The sequence below is a fragment of the Canis aureus genome, chromosome 13 (assembly GCF_053574225.1).
Source record: "Canis aureus isolate CA01 chromosome 13, VMU_Caureus_v.1.0, whole genome shotgun sequence".
In the NCBI taxonomy this organism is placed as follows: Eukaryota; Metazoa; Chordata; class Mammalia; order Carnivora; family Canidae; genus Canis; species Canis aureus.
This window is the reverse complement of record NC_135623.1, coordinates 15,593,494-15,605,738: the sequence shown is the minus strand read 5'-3', so window position 1 is coordinate 15,605,738 and position 12,245 is coordinate 15,593,494. Positions and strand designations below refer to the sequence as shown.

General features: G+C 44.0%; 1 protein-coding gene and 1 long non-coding RNA gene across 6 annotated transcripts in view; one reads left to right on the top strand and one right to left on the bottom strand.

Moving 5' to 3' along the window:
- Positions 1-253: 253 nt before the first annotated feature.
- Positions 254-12,151, top strand: LOC144281949 (uncharacterized). Its single transcript, XR_013350324.1, has 3 exons — positions 254-432; positions 9,933-10,701; positions 10,884-12,151. It is a non-coding gene; the product is annotated as an uncharacterized LOC144281949 (long non-coding RNA).
- ORC1 (origin recognition complex subunit 1) overlaps positions 2,961-12,245 on the bottom strand; it is a 29,824-nt gene continuing 20,539 nt past the window's right edge. For 4 of the 5 annotated variants that reach the window (XM_077844916.1, XM_077844912.1, XM_077844911.1 and 1 more), the window contains 6 exons: positions 11,366-11,473; positions 10,934-11,083; positions 10,055-10,174; positions 5,791-5,960; positions 4,981-5,068; positions 2,961-3,303 (listed from right to left, as the gene is read on the bottom strand). In XM_077844916.1, the coding sequence (XP_077701042.1) occupies positions 3,112-3,303; positions 4,981-5,068; positions 5,791-5,960; positions 10,055-10,174; positions 10,934-11,083; positions 11,366-11,473 (828 nt within the window). In that variant the 3' untranslated portion in view covers positions 2,961-3,111. The remainder of the gene's footprint in view (positions 3,304-4,980; positions 5,069-5,790; positions 5,961-10,054; positions 10,175-10,933; positions 11,084-11,365; positions 11,474-12,245) is intronic. The other variant, XM_077844914.1, reaches the window with a different exon arrangement.

Here is a 12,245-nt window from a genome sequence, read left to right as displayed (position 1 = left end):
ACCACGCAGGCGCAAGCCGGGGCGGGCGTGACGTGCCAACAGGTGACTCCAGCGGTGAGGTTTTCGGCGCGCAGGCGCCTTCGGGCAGGTAGCGCGACGCTCGGAGAGACAGACGGTAGTTGGGCAGGTTTGGGGTGCGCCGCTGCTCGCGCACAGGCGGCCGGGGCGTCCCCGAAGCGGCTCTTGGCCGCTCTCCCCGCCGAGCTCCCTCCCGTCGGGCGCGACACCCGCGCCCCGCCCCGCCCTCACCCCCGCGCCCCGCCCCGTCGGCGTGGGGGCGGGGCTGCCGCAGGCTCCGTCCCGGAGGCTCCTGCTTCGCCCCCGCCGTCGGGGTTTGCTCGAGACCTGGGTCCCCAGAGAAACGCCAAGGGGCTGCCCTTTCTCAGTAAGGCACTGCACGTCCCCTTTCTCGCCGTTAGGCGCGTTGCCCAGGTGAGAGCGGCAGGGCCAGGCACCTCGTCCACGTCACTCCGGCTTGACGCGGAGACGGCTCCCCTGCCCTGCGGCCCCGGGATATCGGGTGGAGGGGCGTTAACCGGAAGCTTCGCCCAAGACAAACCTAGCACCGCGCTGCTGCCGGAATCCTAAACTTTTACATTATTATTATTTGCAGTTTGTAGTTAGCGGTTTCAAAAATCTTCCAGTCTTCTTGGACAAAGGGCCTGTCTTCTTACTGCTTTCGGGCCATTGTCCAAAGAGGTCATTTCACCATTCAAAATGAAGTTTCGCTCTCATATTCTCATCTCTCTTCTCATTAAAGAAGTTTTCTCTTATAATGAGATAATTAATATACGCAGACATATGCAATATTTCATATTTGTTTGAATGCAAGCTCCACAAAGGCAGATGTTTCTGTTCCCCGAGTTCTCTCCAGTGTCTAAAGCAGGTAGCTACTCAATAAGTAGCTCCTATTTTCCCTAGGAACTGACCTAAATACACGGGTATCTACCACAAATTTAAGAAAAAAAAATCACAATACAGTTGAAGCCACCTGTACACCTCTCAGGTTGCAGCATTTTCCCAAAGACAAACTTACTCGGCTGAATTCTTTGCCCTCCTCTGCACGTGGGGATCTGGAAGCCGCCTATAGCGTTTGTTTGCGGGCGTCAACATCGTGTCATTGGTCTCACTACATACATTCTTCAACTCCTTTTTCTGCTCTATTTGTAAGCTTCATCCACATCAATACCTAATACTGTATGTGGTTATTTCTCATCTCTGTAGTATTTCATAGTATGAAAATGATTCTTTCCCAATTGCTTGCCATTACCGTGCCGTAAACATTCTTGTACACAAACCCTGGGGTCCAGCGTGTTTCTCTAGGGTATATACCTAGAGGTGGGATTGCTGACTCGGAGGGTTCCTGCATTTTCCAGATTAAATATTACCAAATCAACTCCAAAACAGTGCCAGTTTACATTCCCATCAGTGGGGCATTTGGGTTCTAGTTGTTTCCTATGGTCATGGAAAGGTTTTCTAATGTATGTGTGGAAGTTTTGACTTGCAGGCCTCATTTACTAGGCTTCCATTTTGTTATTCATGTGTCTTATTGTGTAGATGACCTATTTACTCATTTTTCTTTTTTATTGTGTAATTTTTTGCTCTGATACTGATCCTCTATTAAATCCAATTATAAACATATATGCATATATGTACTTCTTTCTGAATTTTTGAGAACTATTTGCAGATGTTCTTTCACCCATAAATAATAAGGACTTTCTATAGAACGGCAAAAACTTGCCATTCACAAAGTTTAACATTTACCTCAAACTTACATAATATATATTCCCTAATGTTTATAATTGTTCGTGTCCACAACCCAGTCAAGGTTCACATGGTGCATTTAGCTATTTAGGCGTTTTTTGTTGTTTTTTAAAATTTATTTATTGAGAGACACAGAGAGAGAAAGAGAGAGGCAGAGACACAGGCAGAGGGAGAAGCAGGCTCCATGCTGGGATGCCCAACATGGGACTCAGTCCTGGGAATCCAGGATCACACCCTGGGCTAAAGGCAGATGCTTAACCACTGAGCCACCCAGGTGTCCCGATACTGATATTTTTGAAGAGGAACAGTTGCTTTGCATATCTTCCCCTCAATTTTGATTCCTCTGATAACTTTATCAGATTTGGTCAAACATTCTGGAAGGATTATTCACAGGTGCTGTGTTTTTCCTTAGTGCCCGACAGGAGACTTTAGATGTCAGTTCCATTGTTGGTTGGAAATGTAAATGAGAATTGCAAAGTTATACAAAAACCCTGCCAAGATTTTGACTGGAATAGATTCGTATTTAGAGACTCTATCTCTTTATTTATTTCTCAGTATATTTTCTGTGCTTTCTAAGTCTTTTTAAAGATTTGTTTTTTTGATAAATAGTAATTTTTTTAAAATTATATTTTAAAGTATATTTATATATATATATATATATATATATATATATATATATATAAATATATGCTATATTTCTAGCAGGCTTTTTTTTTTTAAGATTTATTTATTTGAGAGAGACCATGGGAGGGGCGGTGGGGGCAGAGGGAGAGACTTAAGCAGACTCCATGCTAAGCACAGAGCCTGATGTAGGATTTGATCTCATGACCCTGAGACCATGACCTGAGCTGAAACCAAGAGTTGGATACTTAACCGCCTGCACACCCAGGCACCCCAAGTAGTAGTTCTCTTTTATAAACTTTGTTATATTCACATTGTTCATTGACTTACAGTAAATCTTCCTCTAAAGCCTGACCGTAGCCATCTAGTTCCTTCCCAGAGGCAATCAATGTAACCAATTTCTTACACATTCTCCCACCACTATTTAATATAGATACACATAATTGTGTGCATACCATGTTGCCATTAAATAACTGGCAGTGCTAACAGAAGAGTCACAAGAAGGGCCTACTGTCAGAAGGATGGTTTGGTTTTTATAATCTGGTGTTTGTAATGACTAGACTTCTCAAACACTCTAAAAAACAGCAAATTATTTAATGGAAAATTTCAAAAGTCATGACAGCCATTTCCATGCAGTATACTTTGCTACAACAATTCCATGTGCTTAGAAAGCGGAAATCAAGCTCTTTGCAAAGAGCTGGTCACAGTCCTTCCTTGTGAAGCCCTTCACTCCTTCAGCGCGTATAGCACATCATCCTGGCTGACGTTGAGCCGCACACGAAGGAGCAGGTCGTTCCTGCTGGGCTCCACAAGGAGGAGGTGGCAAGAGCCCAGGTTAGAACACACTGCCATGGTCTCTGACATGGTGGGGTACGGGAGTCCCTCCATTCTGCACAGTGCCACGTGTTGACTGTACACCTAGAAACAAAAAGCAAATGTGAGGTCAGATGCCAGAAAGGGGAAGAGGAAAGGCAGTACTGGTTCTGTACCTCATCATTTATTTCTTGTAGGCAAGTCAGACATTTTTTTTTTCTGTTTTTTAAGATTTTATGTATTTATTCATGAGAGAGACAGAGAGCCAGAGACACAGGCAGAGGGAGAAGCAGGCTCCACGCAGGGAGCCTGACGTGGCACTTGATCCCAGGTCTCCAGGATCACACCCTGGGCTGTAGGTGGCGCTAAACCACTGCGCCACCGGCGCTGCCCCCCCAAGTCAGTTCTTATGTAGGATACTCAATACCCTGAAGGCATCAACAAGTGCCCTGATGGGGCACAGATCCAGGGCCAGCATGCTGGTCGGGCTTTGGAATCAGAACAGGTCTCAATCCTGGTTCTCCTGATCACCTAAACACACAACCCTGGGGAAGTTACTTCACTTTTTGAGCTTTAGTTTCATCTATTAAGCATACTCCCACATCCCTCATGTGTTAATGGATATAAAATATCTAGTAATTGTCACTTACATAAACAGTCCTAATCTCCAGGGAGTAAGAGTTCCAAATGAGATTGTCATAATTCAAGTCAAATTTTGCTATAAGGGTACTCTCCTTAGCAGATTATAGCACAGGTGCTAAAGCACAAAGGCCCAAGGAGAATACTGCAAAAAGAGAGGCGGGGGGTACTCCTAAGGCACCTGGCGCCAGGCAAGCCTGCAGCACTTCCTGGGCACTTGCTATTTATAAATCACCCCCCACTCAGGCTGGGAGCTTGTCAAGAACAGGGTCGTTGACCAATTCAACTTGGTTCCTGCCACACTTTCACAGTTGATGACACATTACAGATGTTCAGGAAGTGTTTACACACTAAAATGAAAGCCACTCTGGAAGAGCTGTCTCAGGCTCTAAGAGGAGAACAATAATGGGCAAGCATAACTAGCAGTTTAAAACAGGTTTTTAAAAAGTTAAGAAACCATAAAAGTACAGAAGTAGCTGGACCTATCTGTATGTCTAAAATACAGTCTCTCTCACACACACGGACACACACGCTCCCAGGTAGACACTCAAACACCTTTAACAATCTTTTAAGGTTAGTCCATTATCTATGGACACTAATTTTAAACCTCCAAACACTAGCCCTAATGAGTCCAATGTAATTGAAACAATGCTCAAAGAGTGTTTGCATTGATATTTGTAATTTGTTTTTAAAATGGGTCATGCTGAGAGCCTTATCCACCCCCCACACCAAAGCTGTATTAGGGCAGTAACTCTTGTCTTACTGATCTTTGTTTTTTTAAAGATTTCTTGGGCAGCCCGGGTGGCTCAATGGTTTAGTGCCGCCTTCAGTCCAGGACCTGATCCTGGAGATCCCTGCATGGAGCCTGCTTCTCCCTCTGCCTGTGTCTCTGTCTCTCTCTGTCTCTCATGAATAAATAAATAAAATCTTTAAAAAAACAAAAACAAAAACATTTCTTTATTTAATTTGGGAGAGAATGTGTGCGCGTGCACAAACACACACAGCTGGGGTGGGGCAGAGGGAGGAGTCCTGAGCAGACCTGCACTGAGCGCAGAGCCCAACTCGGGGCTCAATCTCACAAGCAGAAAACAAGAGCAAAACAAAAGCAAAATCTAGAAGGATTGAAAGCAAAAAATCAATCACCTGTTGAAATGTTGCTTCTTCCAGTCCTGACCGACGGAACTCAGCAAGAATGGCTCTCAGGAAACTCTGTTCCAGAACAGAGGAATTTCTTAAAGAAAATATAAGAATTCTCATAAGTGGCTATACCACTGGCCCAGGGAAAAGCCAAATAAAGTTTTCCTGTGTCTTCAGAGAAGAGAGGGGGGAAAAAAGCCTGGGAAATATTTTCTCCTATATTATTCAGTAAGGTTTCCTCTACCCTTTAAAGTTTCAAAGCGATATAGAAAATGCCATTTGTGCAAGCCAGGGACACAACTACACATCTGGAAACATACCAGCATGCTCATTTCATGAGCAGAGTGTATCATTCATTGGGCGAGAAATAGCTTCTTCCTTCCTCTTGTTCTAATAGCAAGAACTTCGCTATGGGTGCTGATACTCATAAAAACCTGAGTACCAGAATCAGGTCATGATTCTCCTACTCTGCTGGTTTGCATTTCTAGCTCCCTGTAGAGTTTGCCCCTTAAGAAAATGGCAGTGTCTTCAGTAAATGCAGGCTGAATGAATAAAAGCACAGAAATTCCCATGGACTTCCTACACTGTGGACCTTCTCTGGGTTCTATCGAGGAAGTTTCAGGGTCAGGAAGCAGAAGATTCTTACTTTTTAAAAAACTGAGTATATTTGACACATAACATTATGCACTTTTAAGGATTACGATGTAGTGCACTGAAACATTTATATATTTAATAAAATCACCTTTGTAGCTATATTTATCAAATTACACAATCACAGTACAATATTGTTATGTACATCCATTAGAAGCAACTTACTTGATGGCAGTGATATATGACGATGAAAACATCTCATCTACTGCTTGGAGTAAGTGGGCTATAGTGACCAGGCCAGGGGAGTCGGGCTTCCTGCAGGAGAACTCACAGATCTCTGTGGCACGCCTACAAATGTCCAGGCAGCGTCGTGCATCTCCAGAAAGGGCTGCTACCTACCAGAGGAAGTATTTTATTCCTTGAGATCGTTTTACCATTATCTCAGCCCAAGAGAAAAACCAACAGATTCTATGTTCAGCTAAAAAAGAAAGGCAGTGCTGAGAATGGGCTTAAGCCTGCAGGTATGTGCTTAGCCCCAGTGGGAACCTGGTGGAAGCCTGGATATAAATTATTACACTGTTTCTGGGATTCTTCCTTGAGTCTAAACCTTTGTCTTGGATTTATAGATAAATTCATAATGGAAAGGGCAGGAATTCTTAGCTTTATTGAAAATCTGGGAAATAAAACTTAGACCACTGGCCCAACCAAGATCATTATTGAACCACCTAGAAACACAAGTGTTCTCATTCCTTTCATGAAGAGAATAATGTGCCCCAGAAGCAGCCAGCCAAAGCCAAGAGACTGATGTGGAGCCTATCTTGATTACAGCAGTCTCCCTCACAGCATGTGGTAAAATTTGGAGACCACCTGGTCAATGGCTAAATGAACCATATCATGAGGGAAGGAAGCCACAAAGCTGGAAGACACAGAGGAATCTGTGGTTAGATGAATCAGACCAACCCATGAAGCCAGTGACCCCACTGCTCCTTTCTTTCTGGGCACACAGGCTCCCTTTACAGGGAATCCTGTCTCTCTCCCAAGCTGACTGAGAAAGCCACTTGCACTATAAATTTCGTGGAGATTGGAATTCTTGGACTCTGCAGCCTGCAAGGATCTCTCAGTATTCCTAGGACTTGCCAGCAATCCCCACCATTTGCCCAGCAGCCATCACACAGGTAACAACAGCCTGCCTGACTACATCCTGAGATGATTATTTCCTCCCAAAATTCATGCTACGCTAAGTTACAAGAGCAAATTGTATAGGCGTATACATACACATACACAACACACCAAGATTAAAAGTGGTCATCTGTGGGAAGTGAGATTATCAGAGTTTATAAATGTTTTGTGTATATTTATTTTCAGAACGCAAATGTAATGTTCAAATAAAAGTCATTTTTCTAGTAACCCAAGACAAAAACATGAGTATCAGCTTATATTCCCCCCTTCTCTGATTTTCCATATCCAGTGGGTACAGAAGTCCCATGGATGGTTCCAGCCTATCACTTCTTCCCTCCCATTATTACCACTGCCTTGTGAGGCAGCACCGTGTAGCGGTTAATAACACGGACTCAAGAGCTACTGTAGAGACCAAAAAATAGTGAACAGATGACCCTGGAAAGCAAGAAAACACCCAAACACCAGTTCTCGCCCTGGGGGTATCCATGAACCTTAGTGACCAGTATAAAATACCCTTTTATACTGCTGCTGGAGTGAAGGACACAAAAGAAAAGCTGGGGCCCACCCCACATGGAATCTAACAGAAGACCTGGACTCTGACCTCAACTACAGCCTCAGTATGAGAGTGAATGTAAGACCCACTATGCAGAAGAGATGGCAAGCAAAATGGCCTGGGTGCACCCTGGTATCGGATAGGTGTAAATATGGAGTCTTTGCAACTACAAGCCTTCATGTGGATTTGCAGCCCAAATTTATGTTGTGTCTCCTAAAAACCTCAAATGGAGAATTTTGTTTAAAAATGGTCCCAGGTGATAGTGGCCCTTGGTAACTGACAGAAGCAAAAACAGATTCTAAATGAACTAACTTCAACCCAGCCCTCAACTAATTCTCAAAGTTCTAAAGAACACAAGCATATAGTAAAAAGTAAATACAATTAAAAAAAAAAAAAGACACAAAAACAAAGCCACATCTGCATGGGATGCATGGGAAACAGCATCTAATTGTAAAAAAACAGAATATAAAATAGTTATGTTTCTTTATATGTATAGAAATGAAAGAGAGGTTTGAAATTACAAAGTTTTGAGTAAAAACAGCACCTAAATTTGATGCCTTCTGAAACCAAGAACCCCAAAAGGAAGGGAAGCAACGTGAGAGGAGCAGAGAGCATCATTCTGCAAGCTGGAAGAGGTGGCAAAGTAATGGTTGATTCTGCAGACTGGAGAGAGCCAATTCCTAAGTCAGTATTAAGGAATCCAAGAAAAAAATCTAAGTTACACTAAATAGCTTCAAAGTGCTCAGATGATTGCAATACTGGAACTGGAAGTAAAGGGGGATGTTTGGCTAAAATAAGGACTGGTTGAAAGTTAAGAAACCAATGCCCTAGGGTCACCTAGGTGGCTCAGCAGTGGAGCGTCTGCCTTCAGCCCAGGGTGTGATCCTGGAGTCCTGGGATCAAGTCCCACATCGGGCTCCCTGAATGGAGCCTGCCTCTCCCTCTGCCTGTGTCTCTGCCTCTCTCTCTCTCTCATGAACAAATAAACAAAATCTTAAAAAAAAGAAAGAAACTGATGCTCTGGAGCAGGGGTCAGCAAAGTAGAGCCTGCCACACATTTTTGTCCATAAAGTTTTATTGGAACACAACTATGAGCATTCATTTACCTAGTCTGCATGGCTGCTTTCAAGATGCAAGGGCAGAGCTGAATAGTAGTGACAGAGACTACTATAACCACAAGGCCTATTAACATCTCCTCCCTGGCCCTTCACAGAATAGGTTTGCTGCCCCTTGCCCTAGATTCCTTCCCCCATTTCATGCTGTTAGGTAAATATTAGGCCACTCACAGGAAGGTTTAGGGCTCTGTGGGTAATTCTGTGCCTTGGTTATTTGTACTGTCGCTATAAAACTCTTTGCCTTGGAGATGATCCCTCTTCTGCATGGCAGGAGTCCAGAGATTTATTCTCAAGCAAGGGTAAACAAAAAGTCTCTGGACCAGGGAACACTAGGTATGATTGCAGGGAGGGGAGGTCCCTTACTAGACATAAATGTTTACTATTTGCATGCTGAATTTGAAGACCTCCACCCTCTCTGACTGCAGCCTACCTCCCCCACTTCCAGAATACTACTCTCCAGGCAGGACCAAGATGCCTACTCTGGAAAATCTGACCATCTTAACCTAAAGGGAAAGAACTGGAGATAATGAAATTGGCCCAATCAGATTACTCCACAGTGAAGCTCTCAGTGAACAAGCCCCACTCGTGTGCTCAGAACTCCCCAAAGCTCTTAAGTCTTCGTGCATACACCAGAGTAGACAACCAAGACATCTGAGGAAAGTCTCTAACGCTGCAAGACAGAGTCCAAACTCAACAGACAAAAAGCATCTTGGAGGAAAAGAGAGAAGACAATCTCAAATAAACAGATCGGCATTAAAAAGGACACTTTAGAGAGACAAGAGACAAAAAAGAACTTTCAGAAACTGCATGATAGCAGAAGTGAAAAACTACCCAACAGAGGAGTTAGGTGCTACCTTTGAGCTCCTAGAAAACAAAGCTTGGATTTGAGCTCCCCATCTGTCTCACCTCTGACCCCAATACAGCAACCCATACAGCACCCAGCTCTGAGCTGCCATGACATGTGTTGCTGCTTTAGGCATTCAGAATTCTGATCATGTCAAGTCTTCTTTTGAAAGACTGCGGATGTGTGGATTCTTGCATTCAGCTTGAAGCAGACATTTCACCCACTTCTGCTCCTCAGCAGCCTTAGAGAACAGGCTTGACTGGCATCCTCCCAGTGAGCTTGGAGGATGTAGCTATCCAGCACCTCACACCTACCCTGGCCTGTGTGCCTTGCTAGACACATTACAAACATGATCTCACTTAATTCTCAAAACAATCCTAGGAGGTCAACATTTTTATTCCCATTTTTCAGAGAAGAAAACTGAGGCTTGGGAAGTTGTTAAGTAACTTTCATATAACCTCCAATCCCCGCTAAATATTAGAGCTGGGATTCAAACGGTTTGCTACTTGACTGCCTATAATGGCCTTTTCATTATACAATGCTGTTTGCCCCCTGAATCCATTAATCTTCATTTGTATGTAAGCCCACCATATTAAAGCCTGATAATTAATTATACAATGAGAAGGTAAAGGAACTTTTCACACTTTTGTTCTACTTTTGATATTTACTTTTACAGGACTTTCTCAGTTTCTTTTCATCTGCAGAGCACCCAACACAGGCCTCACACTGGCAGGCGTTCAGCCAAGACTTGCTGCCTGGTTTCTAGGTATAAGCAAATGCTCCCTGAAGCTGACTTACCTTCCTGGCTACCAGCTGGATGGCATCGTCCTCAAAGGCCTTTATGTTTTTGAGTCGGGATATAAGGATCTGCTGCAGCTGGCTGTGAGTATAGGGCTGGAAGGACATCCTGGTGAGACCCTGAGAAGACAAGATAATAGAGAACAAGTTCATTAATTATCCACCCTCACAGTCCTGCCACATGGCCACCCTTGTGTCTCTAAGCCTGATTTCCAAGTCCCATAGAACAGGTTACACATTCCATCCTGGGACCACCACGGATTCCAGCTCCTTTCACTACTGACAATGACCAGTGCTATCCTGCAGGGCAGCAATAGTTCTCAAGTATTTCTTTATTTTGTTTAAAATAACTTTTATTCTACTAGAATCATTTAGGAGATCTAACTTTTATTCTACTAGAATCATTTAGGAGATCTAACTTTTATTCTACTAGAATCATTTACTAGATCAAGGCAGAGGTGCTCTCATTTGAGTAGGTGGGAGTATCTTTGGCTCTCCGGTAAGCACAGGCCTGGCTCCTGGCTTCACTCATCACGCTCTAAGTACTCGATGTGGGCTTCCTGATGAACCACCAGGTCCACAAGGGCAGACGTTGCATCTGCCTTGCTCGCCGCTATACTCCATGCATCTAACATCGCCTAGCAGGGGTGAGTGCTTCAATATTTGTCATGAATAATTAGACCTTCAGGGCGCTGTGCAGACAGCAAGATGTGTTTGCAGAAAATCGTGCAATGGTGACACATTTAATTAGGAGAATCTCAAAAATCACATTTTATACTTTTCCTATTTATTATAGCTTCCTGTATATTTAACTTTTGGAACTCCTTAGCCCAGGTTATGGATCTGAAAGAACAGCTTGAGAAAAGCCTTTGGACCTACTAGTCGGCTTGATACCCGGTTCATCATGATGCGCTCTGGCAGGTCCATCGTGTTGGCAATGGTCAGGACCACAAGCCGGGCCTCCTTGTGAGTGGGCCAGTCAAAGAGATTGTACATTACGTCTTGTTTCTGAGTCCACAGAAGGTCAAGCTGCCAGTAAATGGATAGAGATGCAGGATCAACCACAGACCCGAGCCAGAGCCGCAAAGTGAAGACCGGTTACCACTGCTTTAGCTGCATGTGCTTCTCAGGTCCCAACACGAAAGCAGCAAGGACATCAAGGGACATATGCCTCTCCCCACCAAAGAACAGGCTCAGATGAATGAAGGATGAAAGGAGCCAGGAACACCCTCTCGACCCAGCAATTGCTCCCGGAGTGCCACAGTCAAGCACGATGCCACTTTTCTCATCCTCCCAGGGGAACCTCCTTACCTCATCCACAAGCAGCACAGTGGTTTCCTGAGAGGACCTCTGGGTAAGGAACCGCTTTGCCAGCAGTTCTGCCGCATGGTTAGCTGTTGCCTTTTGGCCTGTCAGTTTCTGCAATGCGGGGAAAGGAGGTATGGTAAACGGCAAGGTTTGTACTCTCCTGAGCTTAATGTTAAATTTGCAAGAGAGGAAGCAATTTAGTCTGAGGACTTCAGCATCCTAAATTCTGCCTTCTGCTCTCGTCTTAACCTTAACCTGGAAGAAGAGAAGGCACCAAAAGAGATGATAAAGAAAGTGTTTGAAATGAAAGTGAGCCACAGGCAGGTCCTAGAAGCCTGTCCACAATCATTACTGCATGACTCCATTTATAACTGGACATTACCTGTTCCAAGAAAACAGCAAATGAATGCAAGAGCCAGGTTCAAACTCCAGCCAATCTCAAATCCGTTTGCCACAGTTTGCCATGGGGCCTCCTGTGTGCAGTTTTTACCACGTTAATAAGTCCTGGCTTCAGTAATTCATGTCCAGCTCCTAGACTTTAAGGTCCCTGAGGGTAGGAATTCTGCTCTCTTTGCTCTTGCTACAAAGGACAATGTCTGGCACATCATAAACATCAATAAGCACAAAATTAGGGGCATGTGGGTGGGTTCAACCAGTTAAATGTCTGCCTTCAGCTCAGCTGATAATCCTGGAATCCTGGGATCAAGCCCCAGAGTCAGGCACCCTGCTTTTTTCTCTCCCCTCTGCCCCTCCACCCCCTTAGTGTGCTCTCTTTCAAATTAAATAAATAAATAAATAAAATTTTTAAAGCACAAAATTAAGTATTAAGTAAACTTTTCCTTTTAAAAAGATTTTATTTATTCATGAGAGACACACAGAGAGA